The following is a 23,075-nucleotide window of genomic DNA, read 5'->3' as shown; positions in this document are numbered from 1 at the left end:
GGAACCGGCCGAATCGAGGTCTGGGCGGAGACGCTATACCTGATGTATCGGTGGTCGGATAGCGTCTCGACGTCCTCCGGAACGTTCCAGTCGTGGACGGTGCGCGCGAGAGCGGGGCTAGCGAACGTGAGGTCCACTATTGACCCACCCCGCTGCCGCACGCACGTCTGCACCGAACCTCGATTCAGGAGGAGCAGACCCTGCTCGACCGCCCACTCCTCCACTAACTCGCCCCGCGCGTCCGTAGACGGGGAACCCCAAGCCGTAGACTTGGCGTTGAAGTCCCCCAGGACGAGCACGGGACGAGGGCGGCTACGACAGACGACCGTGCCCAACTCCAGGGTGATACTCTTGTGCCGTGTGCACATAGGTATTTAATTTTGTAACACTATATTGTTGTAATAAGATAGTCGTGCTCGATGTTGTAACTTCTCTGTACAGCCAGTCATACTGTAGAAAACGCAATAAAGAGACGTAAAAATTGGATTCGTAGTTTGTTCTGCACCTCTTGTAATATTTAATTAAATTATAAAAAATACCTACAGTAAAGGTGTATTTGGTGACCCCGACACAAGAACCTACATAATGACGAGCGCCAACAGTTCAGGAGCAGCAGCGCAAAATGACTCCTCCGGTTTAGCATCGATAACAGTTTCGTCGAGGATTCCGGAGTTCTGGTGTGATAAACCCAGATTATGGTTTGTACAAACTGATGCAATACTTGGACCGCAGATACTGAGAGATGAAGCAAAATACAATTTGGTTGTTGCTAAATTAGGCGAGGAGGTGATTCAAAAAGTAAGTGACATTTTATTAAAGCCGCCCGAGACTAAGAAATTTGAAGCTCTAAAATCACGAATTATTGCAATTATATGAAGAATCTGAAATTCGGCAATTTCAAAAATTACTCAGCGAGATGGAATTGGGAGATCAAAAACCGTCTCAATTACTTCGAAAAATGAAGGATTTGGCGAGAGATAAAATTCCAGACGAATCCCTATCTATTATGTGGCAAGGACACCTTCCTGCCTCAGTGCGAGCTGTCTAAGACAGCTCGCACTGAGGCAGGAAGGTGTCGGCTACAGATGTAAAGAATTTAGAAAATCTGGCCGCTATCGCTGACAAGATAATAGAGACGTCAAGGCCACAAGAAATTTCGGAAATAAGGGCTAATACTTCAAGTTCTAATGACACAGCTTTAATTTTGGCCAAAATAGCTAAATTAAATCTGCGGATAAATTATTTAGAAACACAAAAACCTACATTTAGAAATCGCATACACAACTTTCGGCGCGCACGCTCTCGGTCTACATCGCGACGGCGTAATATGAGCCGGCGCACGCCCGATAGTGCGGATTGGCTTTGTTCGTATCATTATCGCTACCGGAATAGAGCAACGAAATGTATGGAGCCGTGTGCTTGGAAAAAGATCAATCAGGAAAACTAAATATGGTGCAATCGGAGGCGGAGATTGGCACCATTTTGACTTCTAAACGCCTATGTGTTATGGACAAAAACAGTGGTTACAATTTTTTAGTGGACACTGGTGCGAATATTTCAGTTATTCCAGCGACTAAGAGACCTTATCGTAGTAACAGTTGTAGTGAGTACAGACTGTACGCAGCTAATGGAAACCGAAATAAAAACATATGGTATAAAAACTCTTATTTTAGATTTAAATTTACGGCGACCCTACCGTTGGACTTTCGTTATAGCAGAAGTAAATCAACCAATTTTAGGCGCAGACGTTTTAAGCCACTATAAATTAGTAGTAGACGTATTCAGGAAGAAACTAATAGACGAAATTACGAATTTATCTGTGTTAGCGTCAGTGAGATTAGATGGTCAAGGATCGATAACAACTATAAACTCTAACCATCCGTATAGTGACTTATTAGCATTATATCCCGATATTACTAAGCCAATGTGTTTCAAAGATACTCCACGCCACTCTGTAGTCCATTACATAGAAACAAACGGGCCGCCTGTGTTCGCGCGCCCGCGTCCTTTACCACCGGATAAATTTGAAAAGGTAAAGGCTGAATTCCAAAGGATGCAAGACTTGGTCTACACCAAGCAAGAGTAACTAGTCTTCTCCACTTCATGTAGTAGTCAAGAAAAATGGAGAATTACGACCGTGCGGAGACTATCGGCGTTTAAACTTTATTACTAAGCCGGACAGATATCCGATTCCTCATATACAGCATTGTGCATACTTATTAGCTAATAAAAACATATATCGAAACGAATTCGGGACCGAAATACCCTTCGGCCATGCATCCCATCGCGCTGCGAGGCCACTTGGGATTGGGTGGTTTTTTATCTTAGAGGTGTCCTTCCTCTGGGGCCGGGCGGTTAAGCCAAGCCCACCGACGGCGGCACTGAATCATGCCTCCGTCCGCTGTTCGGCCAACCCGACTCAGCGGACCCGCAGAAAAGGTTTGCTCCCCCGTAAATGAGGAGACAAACGAATAAATGAATCCCGCTTAGATGCGCCTGCAACCAAGCGGGTGTGGTCGCGTCTCGACCCCTCTACAATAGTAGGAAAGAAATAAGTAAAAAAAAAATATACAACACACAAAACTTGTACAAAGACTGTCCAAAGGGTGACGTTAACAAAGCCACTTCATTACAAGGGCCGACCGGCTCGTGTAAGCCTGTAGACCATTCCTTCTCAGGGTTGAAAAACACCACAAACACCCAATAAATTACATAGTGAACGGCAAGTTGTAATATCAATACATAATCGATCTTCGTTAGCTTGTCTTTATTCTTCTCACGGTCACTAAGAAGGCCTAACACGACGATGACGAAATAAATAGAGAATAATAGAGAGAAAGTAACTTCAGAGTGTATTTTGTACACGTCATGAAGTGAATGATAAATAGGAATAAACAATAGAACACCACCAGGCATGCCCAATAGTGTCGCTATCAACAAAGACTTCCATTCGACTCCTTTTGTAGCGGATGACCATTGCGCCACTCGAGGCGCCAGCCACCTTCTACTCGAGTCGAAGAAGAAGTAGAAACTAGATGCAAATGTGCAATGGAAATAATAGGAATTCCAAGGCACCCAATAGTGACGATCGAAGATATTCGGGTCCGTGTCGTGCCATGTCCAATGTACGAATTTAACAGCTACTATATCATATGGAATATCAATTAACACTGTTATCAAGTCCACGGCAAACGGTTGCGCATACCTTGGTAAATTCAGTTTATGCACTGCATATGCGGCATGATAAATGAATGCTGGATATAACAGAATGATGTGTAAGGGCAGACGAGCACCGAGGAACACGATAGGCGCCTGCGAATGCCAGAAGTTGTCATATTGGGGAAGAACAAAATGCCAGAAATTGTCCGCATAAATTCCATGCAGTACGGTCCCGAGCCAAAAATAAGGCCACCGCCCACCCTTGCTGAATGCGTGTATCAAAGTTATAACACCCGCGAGGGTGTAGACCGCCTGTGAGATCAAAAAAGTCGGTTGAGCTGCCCATAATTGTTTAACGTCGTTTGTAGTTACCAACCATTGCAGCAATGTAGGATCAGGACTGGCCGCCATTGTTACATGTATCGATATGGTTAGGTTAGGTTAGGTTAGGTTGGAAGTACATTTTTCAAATTTTTTTCTCCATTTCTTGTCGTAAAAATCTGAAAAAAATACCTCATTCAGTTCTCACTATTAAAATTATTATTCCACCTTTTACTTACCTATATCTCCCGTTTTTGTCTGTTTTTAAGCTATTTTTAAGTTTTTCGTTTATATCTTTTTTATTATTGTTTCGATCTTTTTTCCGTGTTCGGCGCGATTGTGGGGCCCTCTGCTCTGCATCCGTTGACATTTCAATCTCCCGGATCGGCCTATCCGTTCGAGAGTTATCGGTCGAAAACCGAAAAATTTTTCACCTTTTTTCATTATATTTTTCTGTTTTTTATTTTTAATTCGTTCATTTGTAATCTTATCTTGTTTTGCTCTTTGGCGCATTTGTAGGGCCCTCTGCCCTGCATCCATCGAGACATCTCACTCCCGGATCGGCGTCTCCGTTCCGGAGCTATTAATTTTTATAAACAGAATCTGTATCGATTATTCGCTATAAGAATCGGATCGCTCTTGAAAGTCTTCTTAAGCGATCCGAAACTCTAAATATTCGAAGTACATTTTTCAAAATTTTTTCTCCATTTCTTGTCGTAAAAATCTGAAAAAAATACCTCATTCAGTTCTCACTATTAAAATTATTATTCCACCTTTTACTTACCTATATCTCCCGTTTTTGTCTGTTTTTAAGCTATTTTTAAGTTTTTCGTTTATATCTTTTTTTATTATTGTTTCGATCTTTTTTCCGTGTTCGGCGCGATTGTGGGGCCCTCTGCTCTGCATCCGTTGACATTTCAATCTCCCGGATCGGCCTATCCGTTCGAGAGTTATCGGTCGAAAACCGAAAAATTTTTCACCTTTTTTCATTATATTTTTCTGTTTTTTATTTTTAATTCGTTTATTTTTAATGTACTTCCAACCTAACCTAACCTAACCTAACCATATCGATACATGTAACAATGGCGGCCAGTCCTGATCCTACATTGCTGCAATGGTTGGTAACTACAAACGACGTTAAACAATTATGGGCAGCTCAACCGACTTTTTTGATCTCACAGGCGGTCTACACCCTCGCGGGTGTTATAACTTTGATACACGCATTCAGCAAGGGTGGGCGGTGGCCTTATTTTTGGCTCGGGACCGTACTGCATGGAATTTATGCGGACAATTTCTGGCATTTTGTTCTTCCCCAATATGACAACTTCTGGCATTCGCAGGCGCCTATCGTGTTCCTCGGTGCTCGTCTGCCCTTACACATCATTCTGTTATATCCAGCATTCATTTATCATGCCGCATATGCAGTGCATAAACTGAATTTACCAAGGTATGCGCAACCGTTTGCCGTGGACTTGATAACAGTGTTAATTGATATTCCATATGATATAGTAGCTGTTAAATTCGTACATTGGACATGGCACGACACGGACCCGAATATCTTCGATCGTCACTATTGGGTGCCTTGGAATTCCTATTATTTCCATTGCACATTTGCATCTAGTTTCTACTTCTTCTTCGACTCGAGTAGAAGGTGGCTGGCGCCTCGAGTGGCGCAATGGTCATCCGCTACAAAAGGAGTCGAATGGAAGTCTTTGTTGATAGCGACACTATTGGGCATGCCTGGTGGTGTTCTATTGTTTATTCCTATTTATCATTCACTTCATGACGTGTACAAAATAATAATAATAATAATAATAATAATAAACATGTATTGAGCAAATTACACTACTTTCACACAACATAAACAACGAAACATAACAAAATATCACTTATCCTAAAATACATCAAAAAAAATAAAAATAATAATAACTAAAAATACAACTACAACAAAACTTTTTTTTTTTTATAGCCCGGGAGGGCAAATGACTCTGCTCCACCTGATGGTAAGTGGTAGTAGAGTCCAAACGCGACGACGGCTAGTGCAGTTGGGAAAGGTGATCTGCTCTAGCCGCCCCCGCCTTGCCGGCCCGCAAGATGCCTCTTCACGCCTCGTTTGAAGGAACCCAGGTCATAAGAGGAGGGGAATACGTGCGCTGGTAAAGAATTCCATGTTTTGGAAGTGCGACAAAGAAAAGAGTTGCCAAATTTCTTTGTACGCGATGGAATTGATGTCACAGTTAGGCGGTGACATCGAGAACCAGCACGCGTGGACTTGTGAAGGAAAGGGGAAGCAGGAATAAGGGAGAATAGTTCCTCTGAGCACTCGCCGTGACACATTCGATAGAAAGCGCTGAGTGCCGCTATCTCTCGACGCAATTGTAAAGGCTCGAGGGTGTTGGTGACCTTTACATCGCCAATAATGCGAACCGCACGTCGCTGCAACCGATCCGAGGCCTCCAGTAGGTACTTAGCGGAGCCATCCCAGAGGTGCGAGCAATATTCAACGCAGGACCGTACCTGTGTTTTATACAGCAGGAGCAGTTGAGCAGGCGTGAAAAAACGCCGCACCTTGTTCAGGACTCCGAGTTTACGTGAGGCTGTTTTTATAACAGCCTCGATGTGATCCTTTGGATTGAGGTCGCACCGAACGTCGATTCCCAGTATGGCGACTTTGCTATGTATCTCCAGCGTAGTGCCACAGAGGGAAGGAGGAGGGGAAAATGGTGACTTTTTCGCTGTGAGAGCGCACACCTGTGTTTTCTTGGCGTTAAACTCAACAAGATTGTCAGAGCCCCATTTGGCGATGAGTCCTAACGTCCTATCGAGTTCAACAACAAGATCCCTCCGTCTCTCCTCAGTTTCCGCCCGTCCAGCCGCTGCGCGTCCGTGGTATCCCCCGTGCACTGTACTGTCATCTGCATAGCAATGTATGTTCCCGAGAGAGAGCATATCATTGATATGCAGAAGAAAGAGCGTGGGGGATATCACAGACCCCTGGGGGACTCCAGCATTCACTACATGGGATTTTGAAGCGCAACCATCAACTAGAACGCGAAGGCTGCGCTTGTGTAGAAAGCTAGCAATCCAGGTGCAGAGCTGAACCGGCAGACCGTATGCCGGCAGCTTGGAGAGAAGACTTCTGTGCCAGACTCTGTCGAAAGCCTTGGAGATATCGAGGCTGACGGCCAACGACTCTCCACGCTTATCGATAGCTTCACCCCAGAGGTGTGTTACGTACGCTAGAAGATCACCTGTGGACCGTTTTGGTCGAAACCCGTACTGACGATCATTAATTAGACAGTGATCTTCTAGGTAATGGATCAGTTGGTTGTTTAAGATCCGTTCCATCACCTTACAAAGAACTGAGGTGATAGCTATTGGCCGATAATTTGCCGGGTCAGATCGATCCCCTTTTTTGGGAACCGCTTGCACATTAGCTTCCCTCCAAGAATCCGGCACACATCCTGTAGAAAGAGACAGCTGGAACAGGCGCGTTAACACAGGAGACAGCTCCGCTGCACACTTCATCAGCACTATGGCTGGTATTCCATCGGGGCCGCTAGCTTTCCGCACATCAAGTGATTGTAGCTCTGCACGTACATCACGTTGCCTGATTTTGATGTCAGGCATCGTGTAGCCACATGAAGGAATTGTTGGTGGCAGCGCACTACAATCATTGATTACGGAATTATCCGCAAAGAGTTTTGCCAGAAGATCAGCTTTCTCCTGCGGACTGTGAGCTAGCGATCCGTCCGGATACCTGAGCGGTGGCAGCGAAGGTTGGCAGAAATTGCTTTGCACAGATTTGGTCAGACGCCAGAAGCTACGGGAGCCTCTAGGATGTGAAATAAGGTCATGGCCAAACCGCGCAATGCGCTGTGCATCCGCTCTTCTGTATGCCTTCCTACAAGACTTGGAAGTTTTATTGTAGGTTGCTTTCAGTGAGTCAATGTTAGATGCCCCACTAACGCAGCCATTGATCCACGCGCGATATGCCGCCTGCTTAGAAGACACAGCATCGGCACATTCGCGAGTGAACCAACGGTTACGCGTACCCTTACTGGCGAGGTCTGAGTTAGGAATGTAGTATTCCATCCCCAACAGGATCTCACCAGCAATAGCAGCGGCGCTAGCTGTCGGGTCATTCTCACTGAAGCAACGCTCCTTCCAAGGGACTGACGCATAGTAATCGCGCAAACCGTCCCAATCTGCCGACTTATAGTGCCAAATGCGACGTTTGCTTACCGTTGGTGGCGGCAGCTTGGCCTGTGGCACTTTGGTAGATATCAAGCAGTGATCCGAAGAACCAAGTGGAGCCCGAACCTCAACCTGATATTCCACCGGGTGGCTAGTCAGCAGAAGGTCCAGTAGGGAAGGCGCTTGCCCGTCAATGTCTGGGATCCTGGTGGGCTGATCAACCAACTGGGTCAAGTCATGCGTGAGAGCGAAAGCATGGGCAGTCCTTCCCGCATGGTCAGTTTTGGAGGACTTCAACCATGATTCATGGTGAGCGTTAAAGTCCCCCAAAAACACCAGTTCCGCGTTAGGAAACTGCTCTTGCGCAGCATCTGCCACCCGACTAAGATGGTCAAATAGTCGGCTTGTCTCCAAGTCACCATTGTGGGATCTGTAGAGGCACACGTAGACCCGACTCTGACGAACCAAGTCCACACGTACCACTAACAGGGAGAAGGAAGGGTCCTCCAAGCAGCGCAGACGGTGACAACAAACATCCGTCCTGACGAACAAGCATACTCCGGCTTTCGCTTTGAAGGATTCTTCAAGCATGTAGCCGGGATAATTAAGGTAGCTTGTATCGACAGGACGGAGTATTTGAGTCTCCGTCAGAAACAACATTGCTGGCCGTGCTGTCTCGAGATGGTGGTGGACAGCATTGAGGTTAGCGTGGAGTCCACGGATGTTAACGAACTCAACCTCAAATAGCGTGGGAATGGTGGGGGTGTGCACCGCTGTACGACCGTCATTTCTTTTATGCACTGTCATGAATGGGGGAAAAAAGAGGAAGAGACGTGAAGCGAGCGATGCATTGCCACGATAAGGACGGTCAAAGTGTGGAGCTGTGTTTCCCCAATAAGTTGCCAGAAGAGAAAATAAACCGACCCGCCGGGCGGAAGGGCCCCCGAACCCTCCCGGTAGTGGCCGCCGGGACCCCACCGTCCGGTCACCAACCGGCACGACGGTCCACACCGGGATTATGCGTGGCCTGGTGGGGCAGCCTCGCGAGCTGGTTAGGAACGCTTGGGCCCCTGTACTCTGCCACGGGCGGCCAGCGGAACAACCGTTTCTACGGGTCTCCCTGACCGGCGGGTCAATATACCTTCCTCCAGCATTGGTTCAACAGCAACATCCACCGGACCAACACTTACCGCGACAATGCGCGCTCGGGCACTGGCTGTACGCCGGCTGATCTCGAAACGCGGCTGCAAGCAGCCACTTCACGAGTGTTTCACCATGCGTACGGTGGTAACAAGCCAGGCGGATGATTGACATCCTACCACCAGATGAGCAGATGGTCGCTCAGATGTCCCTTAGTCGCCTCTTACGACACCCATGGGAGAGAGAGGGGCAGTGAATTGTATTCTTACTCCGTCACTGCACGGAAAATAGTAGACCGCCTGTGAGATCAAAAAAGTCGGTTGAGCTGCCCATAATTGTTTAACGTCGTTTGTAGTTACCAACCATTGCAGCAATGTAGGATCAGGACTGGCCGCCATTGTTACATGTATCGATATGGTTAGGTTAGGTTAGGTTAGGTTGGAAGTACATTTTTCAAAATTTTTTCTCCATTTCTTGTTGTAAAAATCTGAAAAAAATACATCATTCAGTTCTCACTATTAAAATTATTATTCCACCTTTTACTTACCTATATCTCCCGTTTTTGTCTGTTTTTAAGCTATTTTTAAGTTTTTCGTTTATATCTTTTTAATTATTGTTTCGATCTTTTTTCCGTGTTCGGCGCGATTGTGGGGCCCTCTGCTCTGCATCCGTTGACATTTCAATCTCCCGGATCGGCCTATCCGTTCGAGAGTTATCGGTCGAAAACCGAAAAATTTTTCACCTTTTTTCATTATATTTTTCTGTTTTTTATTTTTAATTCGTTCATTTGTAATCTTATCTTGTTTTGCTCTTTGGCGCATTTGTAGGGCCCTCTGCCCTGCATCCATCGAGACATCTCACTCCCGGATTGGCGTCTCCGTTCCGGAGCTATTAATTTTTATAAACAGAATCTGTATCGATTATTCGCTATAAGAATCGGATCGCTCTTGAAAGTCTTCTTAAGCGATCCGAAACTCTAAATATTCGAAGTACATTTTTCAAAATTTTTTCTCCATCTCTTGTCGTAAAAATCTGAAAAAAATACCTCATTCAGTTCTCACTATTAAAATTATTATTCCACTTTTTACTTACCTATATCTCCCGTTTTTGTCTGTTTTTAAGCTATTTTTAAGTTTTTCGTTTATATCTTTTTTATTATTGTTTCGATCTTTTTTCCGTGTTCGGCGCGATTGTGGGGCCCTCTGCTCTGCATCCGTTGACATTTCAATCTCCCGGATCAGCCTATCCGTTCGAGAGTTATCGGTCGAAAACCGAAAAATTTTTCACCTTTTTTCATTATATTTTTCTGTTTTTTATTTTTAATTCGTTCATTTGTAATCTTATCTTGTTTTGCTCTTTGGCGCATTTGTAGGGCCCTCTGCCCTGCATCCATCGAGACATCTCACTCCCGGATCGGCGTCTCCGTTCCGGAGCTATTAATTTTTATAAACAGAATCTGTATCGATTATTCGCTATAAGAATCGGATCGCTCTTGAAAGTCTTCTTAAGCGATCCGAAACTCTAAATATTCGAAGTACATTTTTCAAAATTTTTTCTCCATTTCTTGTCGTAAAAATCTGAAAAAAATACCTCATTCAGTTCTCACTATTAAAATTATTATTCCACTTTTTACTTACCTATATCTCCCGTTTTTGTCTGTTTTTAAGCTATTTTTAAGTTTTTCGTTTATATCTTTTTTATTATTGTTTCGATCTTTTTTCCGTGTTTGGCGCGATTGTGGGGCCCTCTGCTCTGCATCCGTTGACATTTCAATCTCCCGGATCGGCCTATCCGTTCGAGAGTTATCGGTCGAAAACCGAAAATTTTTTCACCTTTTTTCATTATATTTTTCTGTTTTTTATTTTTAATTCGTTCATTTGTAATCTTATCTTGTTTTGCTCTTTAGCGCATTTGTAGGGCCCTCTGCCCTGCATCCATCGAGACATCTCACTCCCGGATCGGCGTCTCCGTTCCGGAGCTATTAATTTTTATAAACAGAATCTGTATCGATTATTCGCTATAAGAATCGGATCGCTCTTGAAAGTCTTCTTAAGCGATCCGAAACTCTAAATATTCGAAGTACATTTTTCAAAATTTTTTCTCCATTTCTTGTCGTAAAAATCTGAAAAAAATACCTCATTCAGTTCTCACTATTAAAATTATTATTCCACCTTTTACTTACCTATATCTCCCGTTTTTGTCTGTTTTTAAGCTATTTTTAAGTTTTTCGTTTATATCTTTTTTTATTATTGTTTCGATCTTTTTTCCGTGTTCGGCGCGATTGTGGGGCCCTCTGCTCTGCATCCGTTGACATTTCAATCTCCCGGATCGGCCTATCCGTTCGAGAGTTATCGGTCGAAAACCGAAAAATTTTTCACCTTTTTTCATTATATTTTTCTGTTTTTTATTTTTAATTCGTTCATTTGTAATCTTATCTTGTTTTGCTCTTTGGCGCATTTGTAGGGCCCTCTGCCCTGCATCCATCGAGACATCTCACTCCCGGATCGGCGTCTCCGTTCTGGAGCTATTAATTTTTATAAACAGAATCTGTATCGATTATTCGCTATAAGAATCGGATCGCTCTTGAAAGTCTTCTTAAGCGATCCGAAACTCTAAATATTCGAAGTACATTTTTCAAAATTTTTTCTCCATTTCTTGTCGTAAAAATCTGAAAAAAATACCTCATTCAGTTCTCACTATTAAAATTATTATTCCACCTTTTATTTACCTATATCTCCCGTTTTTGTCTGTTTTTAAGCTATTTTTAAGTTTTTCGTTTATATCTTTTTTTATTATTGTTTCGATCTTTTTTCCGTGTTCGGCGCGATTGTGGGGCCCTCTGCTCTGCATCCGTTGACATTTCAATCTCCCGGATCGGCCTATCCGTTCGAGAGTTATCGGTCGAAAACCGAAAAATTTTTCACCTTTTTTCATTATATTTTTCTGTTTTTTATTTTTAATTCGTTCATTTGTAATCTTATCTTGTTTTGCTCTTTGGCGCATTTGTAGGGCCCTCTGCCCTGCATCCATCGAGACATCTCACTCCCGGATCGGCGTCTCCGTTCCGGAGCTATTAATTTTTATAAACAGAATCTGTATCGATTATTCGCTATAAGAATCGGATCGCTCTTGAAAGTCTTCTTAAGCGATCCGAAACTCTAAATATTCGAAGTACATTTTTCAAAATTTTTTCTCCATTTCTTGTCGTAAAAATCTGAAAAAAATACCTCATTCAGTTCTCACTATTAAAATTATTATTCCACCTTTTACTTACCTATATCTCCCGTTTTTGTCTGTTTTTAAGCTATTTTTAAGTTTTTCGTTTATATCTTTTTTTAATATTGTTTCGATCTTTTTTCCGTGTTCGGCGCGATTGTGGTGTGAAAAATGATTTCGAACTTTGTACAGATGGTTGCTAGTTATAATTTGAAAACATTAACTAAGCCAGATCTCTAAAATTTGCTAACTTCTCGTCAATTTTGCTATTTTTTACATTTATTAATTCATTTAAAAAAATAATCTCAAATACTAGAAACCAAAATGAATTCGAACTTTGTACAGATGGTTCCTAGTTATTATTTGAAAACATTTACTGAACCAGATTTCTAAAATTTGCTAACTTCTCGTCAATTTTGCTATTTTTTACAGTTATTAATTCAATTAAAAAAATAATCTCAAATACTAAAACCGTAAATAAATTCGAAAATTGTACAGATGGTTGCTAGTTATTATTTGATAACATTAGCTGAGCCAGACCTCTAAAATTTGCTACCTTGTCATCAATTTTGCTATTTTTACAGTTACTAATTCATTTAAAAAAATAATCTCAAATACTAGAAACCAAAATGATTTCGAACTTTGTACAGATGGTTGCTAGTTATAATTTGAAAACATTAACTAAGCCAGATCTCTAAAATTTGCTAACTTCTCGTCAATTTTGCTATTTTTTACAGTTATTAATTCAATTAAAAAAATAATCTCAAATACTAAAACCGTAAATAAATTCGAAAATTGTACAGATGGTTGCTAGTTATTATTTGATAACATTAGCTGAGCCAGACCTCTAAAATTTGCTACCTTGTCATCAATTTTGCTATTTTTACAGTTACTAATTCATTTAAAAAAATAATCTCAAATACTAGAAACCAAAATGAATTCGAACTTTGTACAGATGGTTGCTAGTTATCATTTGACAACATTAACTGAGCCAGACCTCTAAAATTGCTAAATTTTTATCAATTTTGCTATTTTTACAGTTATTAATTCATTTAAAAAAATAATCTCAAATACTAGAAACCAAAATGATTTCGAACTTTGTACAGATGGTTGCTAGTTATCATTTGACAACATTAACTGAGCCAGACCTCTAAAATTGCTCAATTTTTATCAATTTTTCTATTTTTACAGTTATTAATTCATTTAAAAAAATAATCTCAAATACTAGAAACCAAAATGATTTCGAACTTTGTACAGATGGTTGCTAGTTATCATTTGACAACATTAACTGAGCCAGACCTCTAAAATTGCTAAATTTTTATCAATTTTGCTATTTTTACAGTTATTAATTCATTTAAAAAAATAATCTCAAATACTAGAAACCAAAATGATTTCGAACTTTGTACAGATGGTTGCTAGTTATAATTTGAAAACATTAACTAAGCCAGATCTCTAAAATTTGCTAACTTCTCGTCAATTTTGCTATTTTTTACATTTATTAATTCATTTAAAAAAATAATCTCAAATACTAGAAACCAAAATGATTTCGAACTTTGTACAGATGGTTCCTAGTTATTATTTGAAAACATTTACTGAACCAGATTTCTAAAATTTGCTAACTTCTCGTCAATTTTGCTATTTTTTACAGTTATTAATTCAATTAAAAAAATAATCTCAAATACTAAAACCGTAAATAAATTCGAAAATTGTACAGATGGTTGCTAGTTATTATTTGATAACATTAGCTGAGCCAGACCTCTAAAATTTGCTACCTTGTCATCAATTTTGCTATTTTTACAGTTACTAATTCATTTAAAAAAATAATCTCAAATACTAGAAACCAAAATGAATTCGAACTTTGTACAGATGGTTGCTAGTTATAATTTGAAAACATTAACTAAGCCAGATCTCTAAAATTTGCTTACTTCTCGTCAATTTTGCTATTTTTACAGTTATTAATTCATTTAAAAAAATAATCTCAAATACTAGAAACCAAAATGATTTCGAACTTTGTACAGATGGTTGCTAGTTATAATTTGAAAACATTAACTAAGCCAGATCTCTAAAATTTGCTAACTTCTCGTCAATTTTGCTATTTTTTACATTTATTAATTCATTTAAAAAAATAATCTCAAATACTAGAAACCAAAATGAATTCGAACTTTGTACAGATGGTTGCTAGTTATCATTTGACAACATTAACTGAGCCAGACCTCTAAAATTGCTCAATTTTTATCAATTTTTCTATTTTTACAGTTATTAATTCATTTAAAAAAATAATCTCAAATACTAGAAACCAAAATGATTTCGAACTTTGTACAGATGGTTGCTAGTTATCATTTGACAACATTAACTGAGCCAGACCTCTAAAATTGCTAAATTTTTATCAATTTTGCTATTTTTACAGTTATTAATTCATTTAAAAAAATAATCTCAAATACTAGAAACCAAAATGATTTCGAACTTTGTACAGATGGTTGCTAGTTATCATTTGACAACATTAACTGAGCCAGACCTCTAAAATTGCTCAATTTTTATCAATTTTTCTATTTTTACAGTTATTAATTCATTTAAAAAAATAATCTCAAATACTAGAAACCAAAATGATTTCGAACTTTGTACAGATGGTTGCTAGTTATCATTTGACAACATTAACTGAGCCAGACCTCTAAAATTGCTAAATTTTTATCAATTTTGCTATTTTTACAGTTATTAATTCATTTAAAAAAATAATCTCAAATACTAGAAACCAAAATGATTTCGAACTTTGTACAGATGGTTGCTAGTTATAATTTGAAAACATTAACTAAGCCAGATCTCTAAAATTTGCTAACTTCTCGTCAATTTTGCTATTTTTTACATTTATTAATTCATTTAAAAAAATAATCTCAAATACTAGAAACCAAAATGATTTCGAACATTGTACAGATGGTTCCTAGTTATTATTTGATAACATTAGCTGAGCCAGACCTCTAAAATTTGCTACCTTGTCATCAATTTTGCTATTTTTACAGTTACTAATTCATTTAAAAAAATAATCTCAAATACTAGAAACCAAAATGAATTCGAACTTTGTACAGATGGTTGCTAGTTATAATTTGAAAACATTAACTAAGCCAGATCTCTAAAATTTGCTTACTTCTCGTCAATTTTGCTATTTTTACAGTTATTAATTCATTTAAAAAAATAATCTCAAATACTAGAAACCAAAATGATTTCGAACTTTGTACAGATGGTTGCTAGTTATCATTTGACAACATTAACTGAGCCAGACCTCTAAAATTGCTAAATTTTTATCAAATTTGCTATTTTTACAGTTATTAATTCATTTAAAAAAATAATCTCAAATACTAGAAACCAAAATGATTTCGAACTTTGTACAGATGGTTGCTAGTTATAATTTGAAAACATTAACTAAGCCAGATCTCTAAAATTTGCTAACTTCTCGTCAATTTTGCTATTTTTTACATTTATTAATTCATTTAAAAAAATAATCTCAAATACTAGAAACCAAAATGAATTCGAACTTTATACAGATGGTTCCTAGTTATTATTTGAAAACATTTACTGAACCAGATTTCTAAAATTTGCTAACTTCTCGTCAATTTTGCTATTTTTTACAGTTATTAATTCAATTAAAAAAATAATCTCAAATACTAAAACCGTAAATAAATTCGAAAATTGTACAGATGGTTGCTAGTTATTATTTGATAACATTAGCTGAGCCAGACCTCTAAAATTTGCTACCTTGTCATCAATTTTGCTATTTTTACAGTTACTAATTCATTTAAAAAAATAATCTCAAATACTAGAAACCAAAATGAATTCGAACTTTGTACAGATGGTTGCTAGTTATAATTTGAAAACATTAACTAAGCCAGATCTCTTAAATTTGCTAACTTCTCGTCAATTTTGCTATTTTTTACAGTTATTAATTCAATTAAAAAAATAATCTCAAATACTAAAACCGTAAATAAATTCGAAAATTGTACAGATGGTTGCTAGTTATCATTTGACAACATTAACTGAGCCAGACCTCTAAAATTGCTAAATTTTTATCAATTTTGCTATTTTTACAGTTATTAATTCATTTAAAAAAATAATCTCAAATACTAGAAACCAAAATGATTTCGAACTTTGTACAGATGGTTGCTAGTTATAATTTGAAAACATTAACTAAGCCAGATCTCTAAAATTTGCTTACTTCTCGTCAATTTTGCTATTTTTTACATTTATTAATTCATTTAAAAAAATAATCTCAAATACTAGAAACCAAAATGAATTCGAACTTTGTACAGATGGTTGCTAGTTATCATTTGACAACATTAACTGAGCCAGACCTCTAAAATTGCTAAATTTTTATCAATTTTGCTATTTTTACAGTTATTAATTCATTTAAAAAAATTATCTCAAATACTAGAAACCAAAATGATTTCGAACTTTGTACAGATGGTTGCTAGTTATAATTTGAAAACATTAACTAAGCCAGATCTCTAAAATTTGCTTACTTCTCGTCAATTTTGCTATTTTTTACAGTTATTAATTCAATTAAAAAAATAATCTCAAATACTAAAAACGTAAATAAATTCAAAAATTGTACAGATGGTTGCTAGTTATAATTTGAAAACATTAACTAAGCCAGATCTCTAAAATTTGCTTACTTCTCGTCAATTTTGCTATTTTTTACAGTTATTAATTCATTTAAAAAAATAATCTCAAATACTAGAAACCAAAATGAATTCGAACTTTGTACAGATGGTTGCTAGTTATCATTTGAAAACATTAACTAAGCCAGATCTCTAAAATTTGCTTACTTCTCGTCAATTTTGCTATTTTTACAGTTATTAATTCATTTAAAAAAATAATCTCAAATACTAGAAACCAAAATGATTTCGAACTTTGTACAGATGGTTGCTAGTTATCATTTGACAACATTAACTGAGCCAGACCTCTAAAATTGCTAAATTTTTATCAATTTTGCTATTTTTACAGTTATTAATTCATTTAAAAAAATAATCTCAAATACTAGAAACCAAAATGATTTCGAACTTTGTACAGATGGTTGCTAGTTATAATTTGAAAACATTAACTAAGCCAGATCTCTAAAATTTGCTAACTTCTCGTCAATTTTGCTATTTTTTACATTTATTAATTCATTTAAAAAAATAATCTCAAATACTAGAAACCAAAATGATTTCGAACTTTGTACAGATGGTTGCTAGTTATAATTTGAAAACATTAACTAAGCCAGATCTCTAAATTTTGCTAACTTCTCGTCAATTTTGCTATTTTTTACATTTATTAATTCATTTAAAAAAATAATCTCAAATACTAGAAACCAAAATGAATTCGAACTTTGTACAAATGGTTCCTAGTTATTATTTGAAAACATTTACTGAACCAGATTTCTAAAATTTGCTAACTTCTCGTCAATTTTGCTATTTTTTACAGTTATTAATTCAATTAAAAAAATAATCTCAAATACTAAAACCGTAAATAAATTCGAAAATTGTACAGATGGTTGCTAATTATTATTTGATAACATTAGCTGAGCCAGACCTCTAAAATTTGCTACCTTGTCATCAATTTTGCTATTTTTACAGTTACTAATTCATTTAAAAAAATAATCTCAAATACTAGAAACCAAAATGAATTCGAACTTTGTACAGATGGTTGCTAGTTATAATTTGAAAACATTAACTAAGCCAGATCTCTTAAATTTGCTAACTTCTCGTCAATTTTGCTATTTTTTACAGTTATTAATTCAATTAAAAAAATAATCTCAAATACTAAAACCGTAAATAAATTCGAAAATTGTACAGATGGTTGCTAGTTATCATTTGACAACATTAACTGAGCCAGACCTCTAAAATTGCTAAATTTTTATCAATTTTGCTATTTTTACAGTTATTAATTCATTTAAAAAAATTATCTCAAATACTAGAAACCAAAATGATTTCGAACTTTGTACAGATGGTTGCTAGTTATAATTTGAAAACATTAACTAAGCCAGATCTCTAAAATTTGCTTACTTCTCGTCAATTTTGCTATTTTTTACAGTTATTAATTCAATTAAAAAAATAATCTCAAATACTAAAAACGTAAATAAATTCAAAAATTGTACAGATGGTTGCTAGTTATAATTTGAAAACATTAACTAAGCCAGATCTCTAAAATTTGCTTACTTCTCGTCAATTTTGCTATTTTTTACATTTATTAATTCATTTAAAAAAATAATCTCAAATACTAGAAACCAAAATGAATTCGAACTTTGTACAGATGGTTGCTAGTTATCATTTGACAACATTAACTGAGCCAGACCTCTAAAATTGCTAAATTTTTATCAATTTTGCTATTTTTACAGTTATTAATTCATTTAAAAAAATAATCTCAAATACTAGAAACCAAAATGATTTCGAACTTTGTACAGATGGTTGCTAGTTATCATTTGAAAACATTAACTAAGCCAGATCTCTAAAATTTGCTAACTTCTCGTCAATTTTTCTATTTTTACAGTTATTAATTCATTTAAAAAAATAATCTCAAATACTAGAAACCAAAATGAATTCGAACTTTGTACAGATGGTTGCTAGTTATTATTTGAAAACATTAACTAAGCCAGATCTCTAAAATTTGCTAACTTCTCGTCAATTTTGCTATTTTTTCAGTTATTAATTCAATTAAAAAAATAATCTCAAATACTAAAACCGTAAATAAATTCGAAAATTGTACAGATGGTTGCTAGTTATTATTTGATAACATTAGCTGAGCCAGACCTCTAAAATTTGCTACCTTGTCATCAATTTTGCTATTTTTACAGTTACTTATTCATTTAAAAAAATAATCTCAAATACTAGAAACCAAAATGAATTCGAACTTTGTACAGATGGTTGCTAGTTATCATTTGACAACATTAACTGAGCCAGACCTCTAAAATTGCTAAATTTTTATCAATTTTGCTATTTTTACAGTTATTAATTCATTTAAAAAAATAATCTCAAATACTAGAAACCAAAATGATTTCGAACTTTGTACAGATGGTTGCTAGTTATAATTTGAAAACATTAACTAAGCCAGATCTCTAAAATTTGCTAACTTCTCGTCAATTTTGCTATTTTTTACATTTATTAATTCATTTAAAAAAATAATCTCAAATACTAGAAACCAAAATGATTTCGAACTTTGTACAGATGGTTGCTAGTTATAATTTGAAAACATTAACTAAGCCAGATCTCTAAATTTTGCTAACTTCTCGTCAATTTTGCTATTTTTTACATTTATTAATTCATTTAAAAAAATAATCTCAAATACTAGAAACCAAAATGAATTCGAACTTTGTACAAATGGTTCCTAGTTATTATTTGAAAACATTTACTGAACCAGATTTCTAAAATTTGCTAACTTCTCGTCAATTTTGCTATTTTTTACAGTTATTAATTCAATTAAAAAAATAATCTCAAATACTAAAACCGTAAATAAATTCGAAAATTGTACAGATGGTTGCTAGTTATTATTTGATAACATTAGCTGAGCCAGACCTCTAAAATTTGCTACCTTGTCATCAATTTTGCTATTTTTACAGTTACTAATTCATTTAAAAAAATAATCTCAAATACTAGAAACCAAAATGAATTCGAACTTTGTACAGATGGTTGCTAGTTATAATTTGAAAACATTAACTAAGCCAGATCTCTTAAATTTGCTAACTTCTCGTCAATTTTGCTATTTTTTACAGTTATTAATTCAATTAAAAAAATAATCTCAAATACTAAAACCGTAAATAAATTCGAAAATTGTACAGATGGTTGCTAGTTATCATTTGACAACATTAACTGAGCCAGACCTCTAAAATTGCTAAATTTTTATCAATTTTGCTATTTTTACAGTTATTAATTCATTTAAAAAAATAATCTCAAATACTAGAAACCAAAATGATTTCGAACTTTGTACAGATGGTTGCTAGTTATCATTTGAAAACATTAACTAAGCCAGATCTCTAAAATTTGCTAACTTCTCGTCAATTTTTCTATTTTTACAGTTATTAATTCATTTAAAAAAATAATCTCAAATACTAGAAACCAAAATGAATTCGAACTTTGTACAGATGGTTGCTAGTTATTATTTGAAAACATTAACTAAGCCAGATCTCTAAAATTTGCTAACTTCTCGTCAATTTTGCTATTTTTTCAGTTATTAATTCAATTAAAAAAATAATCTCAAATACTAAAACCGTAAATAAATTCGAAAATTGTACAGATGGTTGCTAGTTATTATTTGATAACATTAGCTGAGCCAGACCTCTAAAATTTGCTACCTTGTCATCAATTTTGCTATTTTTACAGTTACTTATTCATTTAAAAAAATAATCTCAAATACTAGAAACCAAAATGAATTCGAACTTTGTACAGATGGTTTCTAGTTATCATTTGACAACATTAACTGAGCCAGACCTCTAAAATTGCTAAATTTTTATCAATTTTGCTATTTTTACAGTTATTAATTCATTTAAAAAAATTATCTCAAATACTAGAAACCAAAATGATTTCGAACTTTGTACAGATGGTTGCTAGTTATCATTTGACAACATTAACTGAGCCTGACCTCTAAAATTGCTAAATTTTTATCAATTTTGCTATTTTTACAGTTATTAATTCATTTAAAAAAATAATCTCAAATACTAGAAACCAAAATGATTTCGAACTTTGTACAGATGGTTCCTAGTTATTATTTGAAAACATTTACTGAACCAGATTTCTAAAATTTGCTAACTTCTCGTCAATTTTGCTATTTTTACAGTTATTAATTCATTTAAAAAAATAATCTCAAATACTAGAAACCAAAATGATTTCGAACTTTGTACAGATGGTTTCTAGTTATCATTTGATAACATTAACTGAGCCAGACCTCTAAAATTGCTAAATTTTTATCAATTTTGCTATTTTTACAGTTATTAATTCATTTAAAAAAATAATCTCAAATACTAGAAACCAAAATGATTTCATTGAAAAATAATAAATTTTGAAAAATGTACTTCGAATATTTAGAGTTTCGGATCGCTTAAGAAGACTTTCAAGAGCGATCCGATTCTTATAGCGAATAATCGATACAGATTCTGTTTATAAAAATTAATAGCTCCGGAACGGAGACGCCGATCCGGGAGTGAGATGTCTCGATGGATGCAGGGCAGAGGGCCCTACAAATGCGCTAAAGAGCAAAACAAGATAAGATTACAAATGAACGAATTAAAAATAAAAAACAGAAAAATATAATGAAAAAAGGTGAAAAATTTTTCGGTTTTCGACCGATAACTCTCGAACGGATAGGCCGATCCGGGAGATTGAAATGTCAACGGATGCAGAGCAGAGGGCCCCACAATCGCGCCGAACACGGAAAAAAGATCGAAACAATAATAAAAAAGATATAAACGAAAAACTTAAAAATAGCTTAAAAACAGACAAAAACGGGAGATATAGGTAAGTAAAAGGTGGGATAATAATTTTAATAGTGAGAACTGAATGAGGTATTTTTTTCAGATTTTTACGACAAGAAATGGAGAAAAAATTTTGAAAAATGTACTTCCAACCTAACCTAACCTTACCTAACCATATCGATACATGTAACAATGGCGGCCAGTCCTGATCCTACATTGCTGCAATGGTTGGTAACTACAAACGACGTTAAACAATTATGGGCAGCTCAACCGACTTTTTTGATCTCACAGGCGGTCTACACCCTCGCGGGTGTTATAACTTTGATACACGCATTCAGCAAGGGTGGGCGGTGGCCTTATTTTTGGCTCGGGACCGTACTGCATGGAATTTATGCGGACAATTTCTGGCATTTTGTTCTTCCCCAATATGACAACTTCTGGCATTCGCAGGCGCCTATCGTGTTCCTCGGTGCTCGTCTGCCCTTACACATCATTCTGTTATATCCAGCATTCATTTATCATGCCGCATATGCAGTGCATAAACTGAATTTACCAAGGTATGCGCAACCGTTTGCCGTGGGCTTGATAACAGTGTTAATTGATATTCCATATGATATAGTAGCTGTTAAATTCGTACATTGGACATGGCACGACACGGACCCGAATATCTTCGATCGTCACTATTGGGTGCCTTGGAATTCCTATTATTTCCATTGCACATTTGCATCTAGTTTCTACTTCTTCTTCGACTCGAGTAGAAGGTGGCTGGCGCCTCGAGTGGCGCAATGGTCATCCGCTACAAAAGGAGTCGAATGGAAGTCTTTGTTGATAGCGACACTATTGGGCATGCCTGGTGGTGTTCTATTGTTTATTCCTATTTATCATTCACTTCATGACGTGTACAAAATACACTCTGAAGTTACTTTCTCTCTATTATTCTCTATTTATTTCGTCATCGTCGTGTTAGGCCTTCTTAGTGACCGTGAGAAGAATAAAGACAAGCTAACGAAAAAAAAGGTGAAAAATTTTTCGGTTTTCGACCGATAACTCTCGAACGGATAGGCCGATCCGGGAGATTGAAATGTCAACGGATGCAGAGCAGAGGGCCCCACAATCGCGCCGAACACGGAAAAAAGATCGAAACAATAATAAAAAAGATTAAAACGAAAAACTTAAAAATAGCTTAAAAACAGACAAAAACGGGAGATATAGGTAAGTAAAAGGTGGAATAATAATTTTAATAGTGAGAACTGAATGAGGTATTTTTTTCAGATTTTTACGACAAGAAATGGAGAAAAAATTTTGAAAAATGTACTTCGAATATTTAGAGTTTCGGATCGCTTAAGAAGACTTTCAAGAGCGATCCGATTCTTATAGCGAATAATCGATACAGATTCTGTTTATAAAAATTAATAGCTCCGGAACGGAGACGCCGATCCGGGAGTGAGATGTCTCGATGGATGCAGGGCAGAGGGCCCTACAAATGCGCCAAAGAGCAAAACAAGATAAGATTACAAATGAACGAATTAAAAATAAAAAACAGAAAAATATAATGAAAAAAGGTGAAAAATTTTTCGGTTTTCGACCGATAACTCTCGAACGGATAGGCCGA

At 36.3% G+C, this 23,075-nt stretch overlaps 1 protein-coding gene across 1 annotated transcript; it reads right to left on the bottom strand.

The window, feature by feature from the left end:
- Positions 1–2,129: 2,129 nt before the first annotated feature.
- Positions 2,130–3,570, bottom strand: LOC125075484. The gene is made up of 2 exons (XM_047687199.1): positions 2,580–3,570; positions 2,130–2,146 (listed from the first exon to the last, which is right to left on the bottom strand). The coding sequence occupies exons 1-2, from the start codon at positions 3,568–3,570 to the stop codon at positions 2,130–2,132; spliced, it is 1,008 nt and encodes a 335-aa protein (XP_047543155.1).
- Positions 3,571–23,075: the final 19,505 nt, after the last annotated feature.

The sequence above is a fragment of the Vanessa atalanta genome, chromosome W (genome assembly GCF_905147765.1).
Source record: "Vanessa atalanta chromosome W, ilVanAtal1.2, whole genome shotgun sequence".
NCBI classification, from domain to species: Eukaryota; Metazoa; Arthropoda; class Insecta; order Lepidoptera; family Nymphalidae; genus Vanessa; species Vanessa atalanta.
Note: the sequence above shows the minus strand (reverse complement) of the source record. Positions and strands in the feature narration are given on the sequence as shown.

What these genes read in the sequence shown, in the direction of transcription:
- LOC125075484 (XM_047687199.1), bottom strand. Translation starts at nt 3,570, where the DNA reads ATGGCGGCCAGTCCTGATCCTACATTGCTGCAATGGTTGGTAACTACA.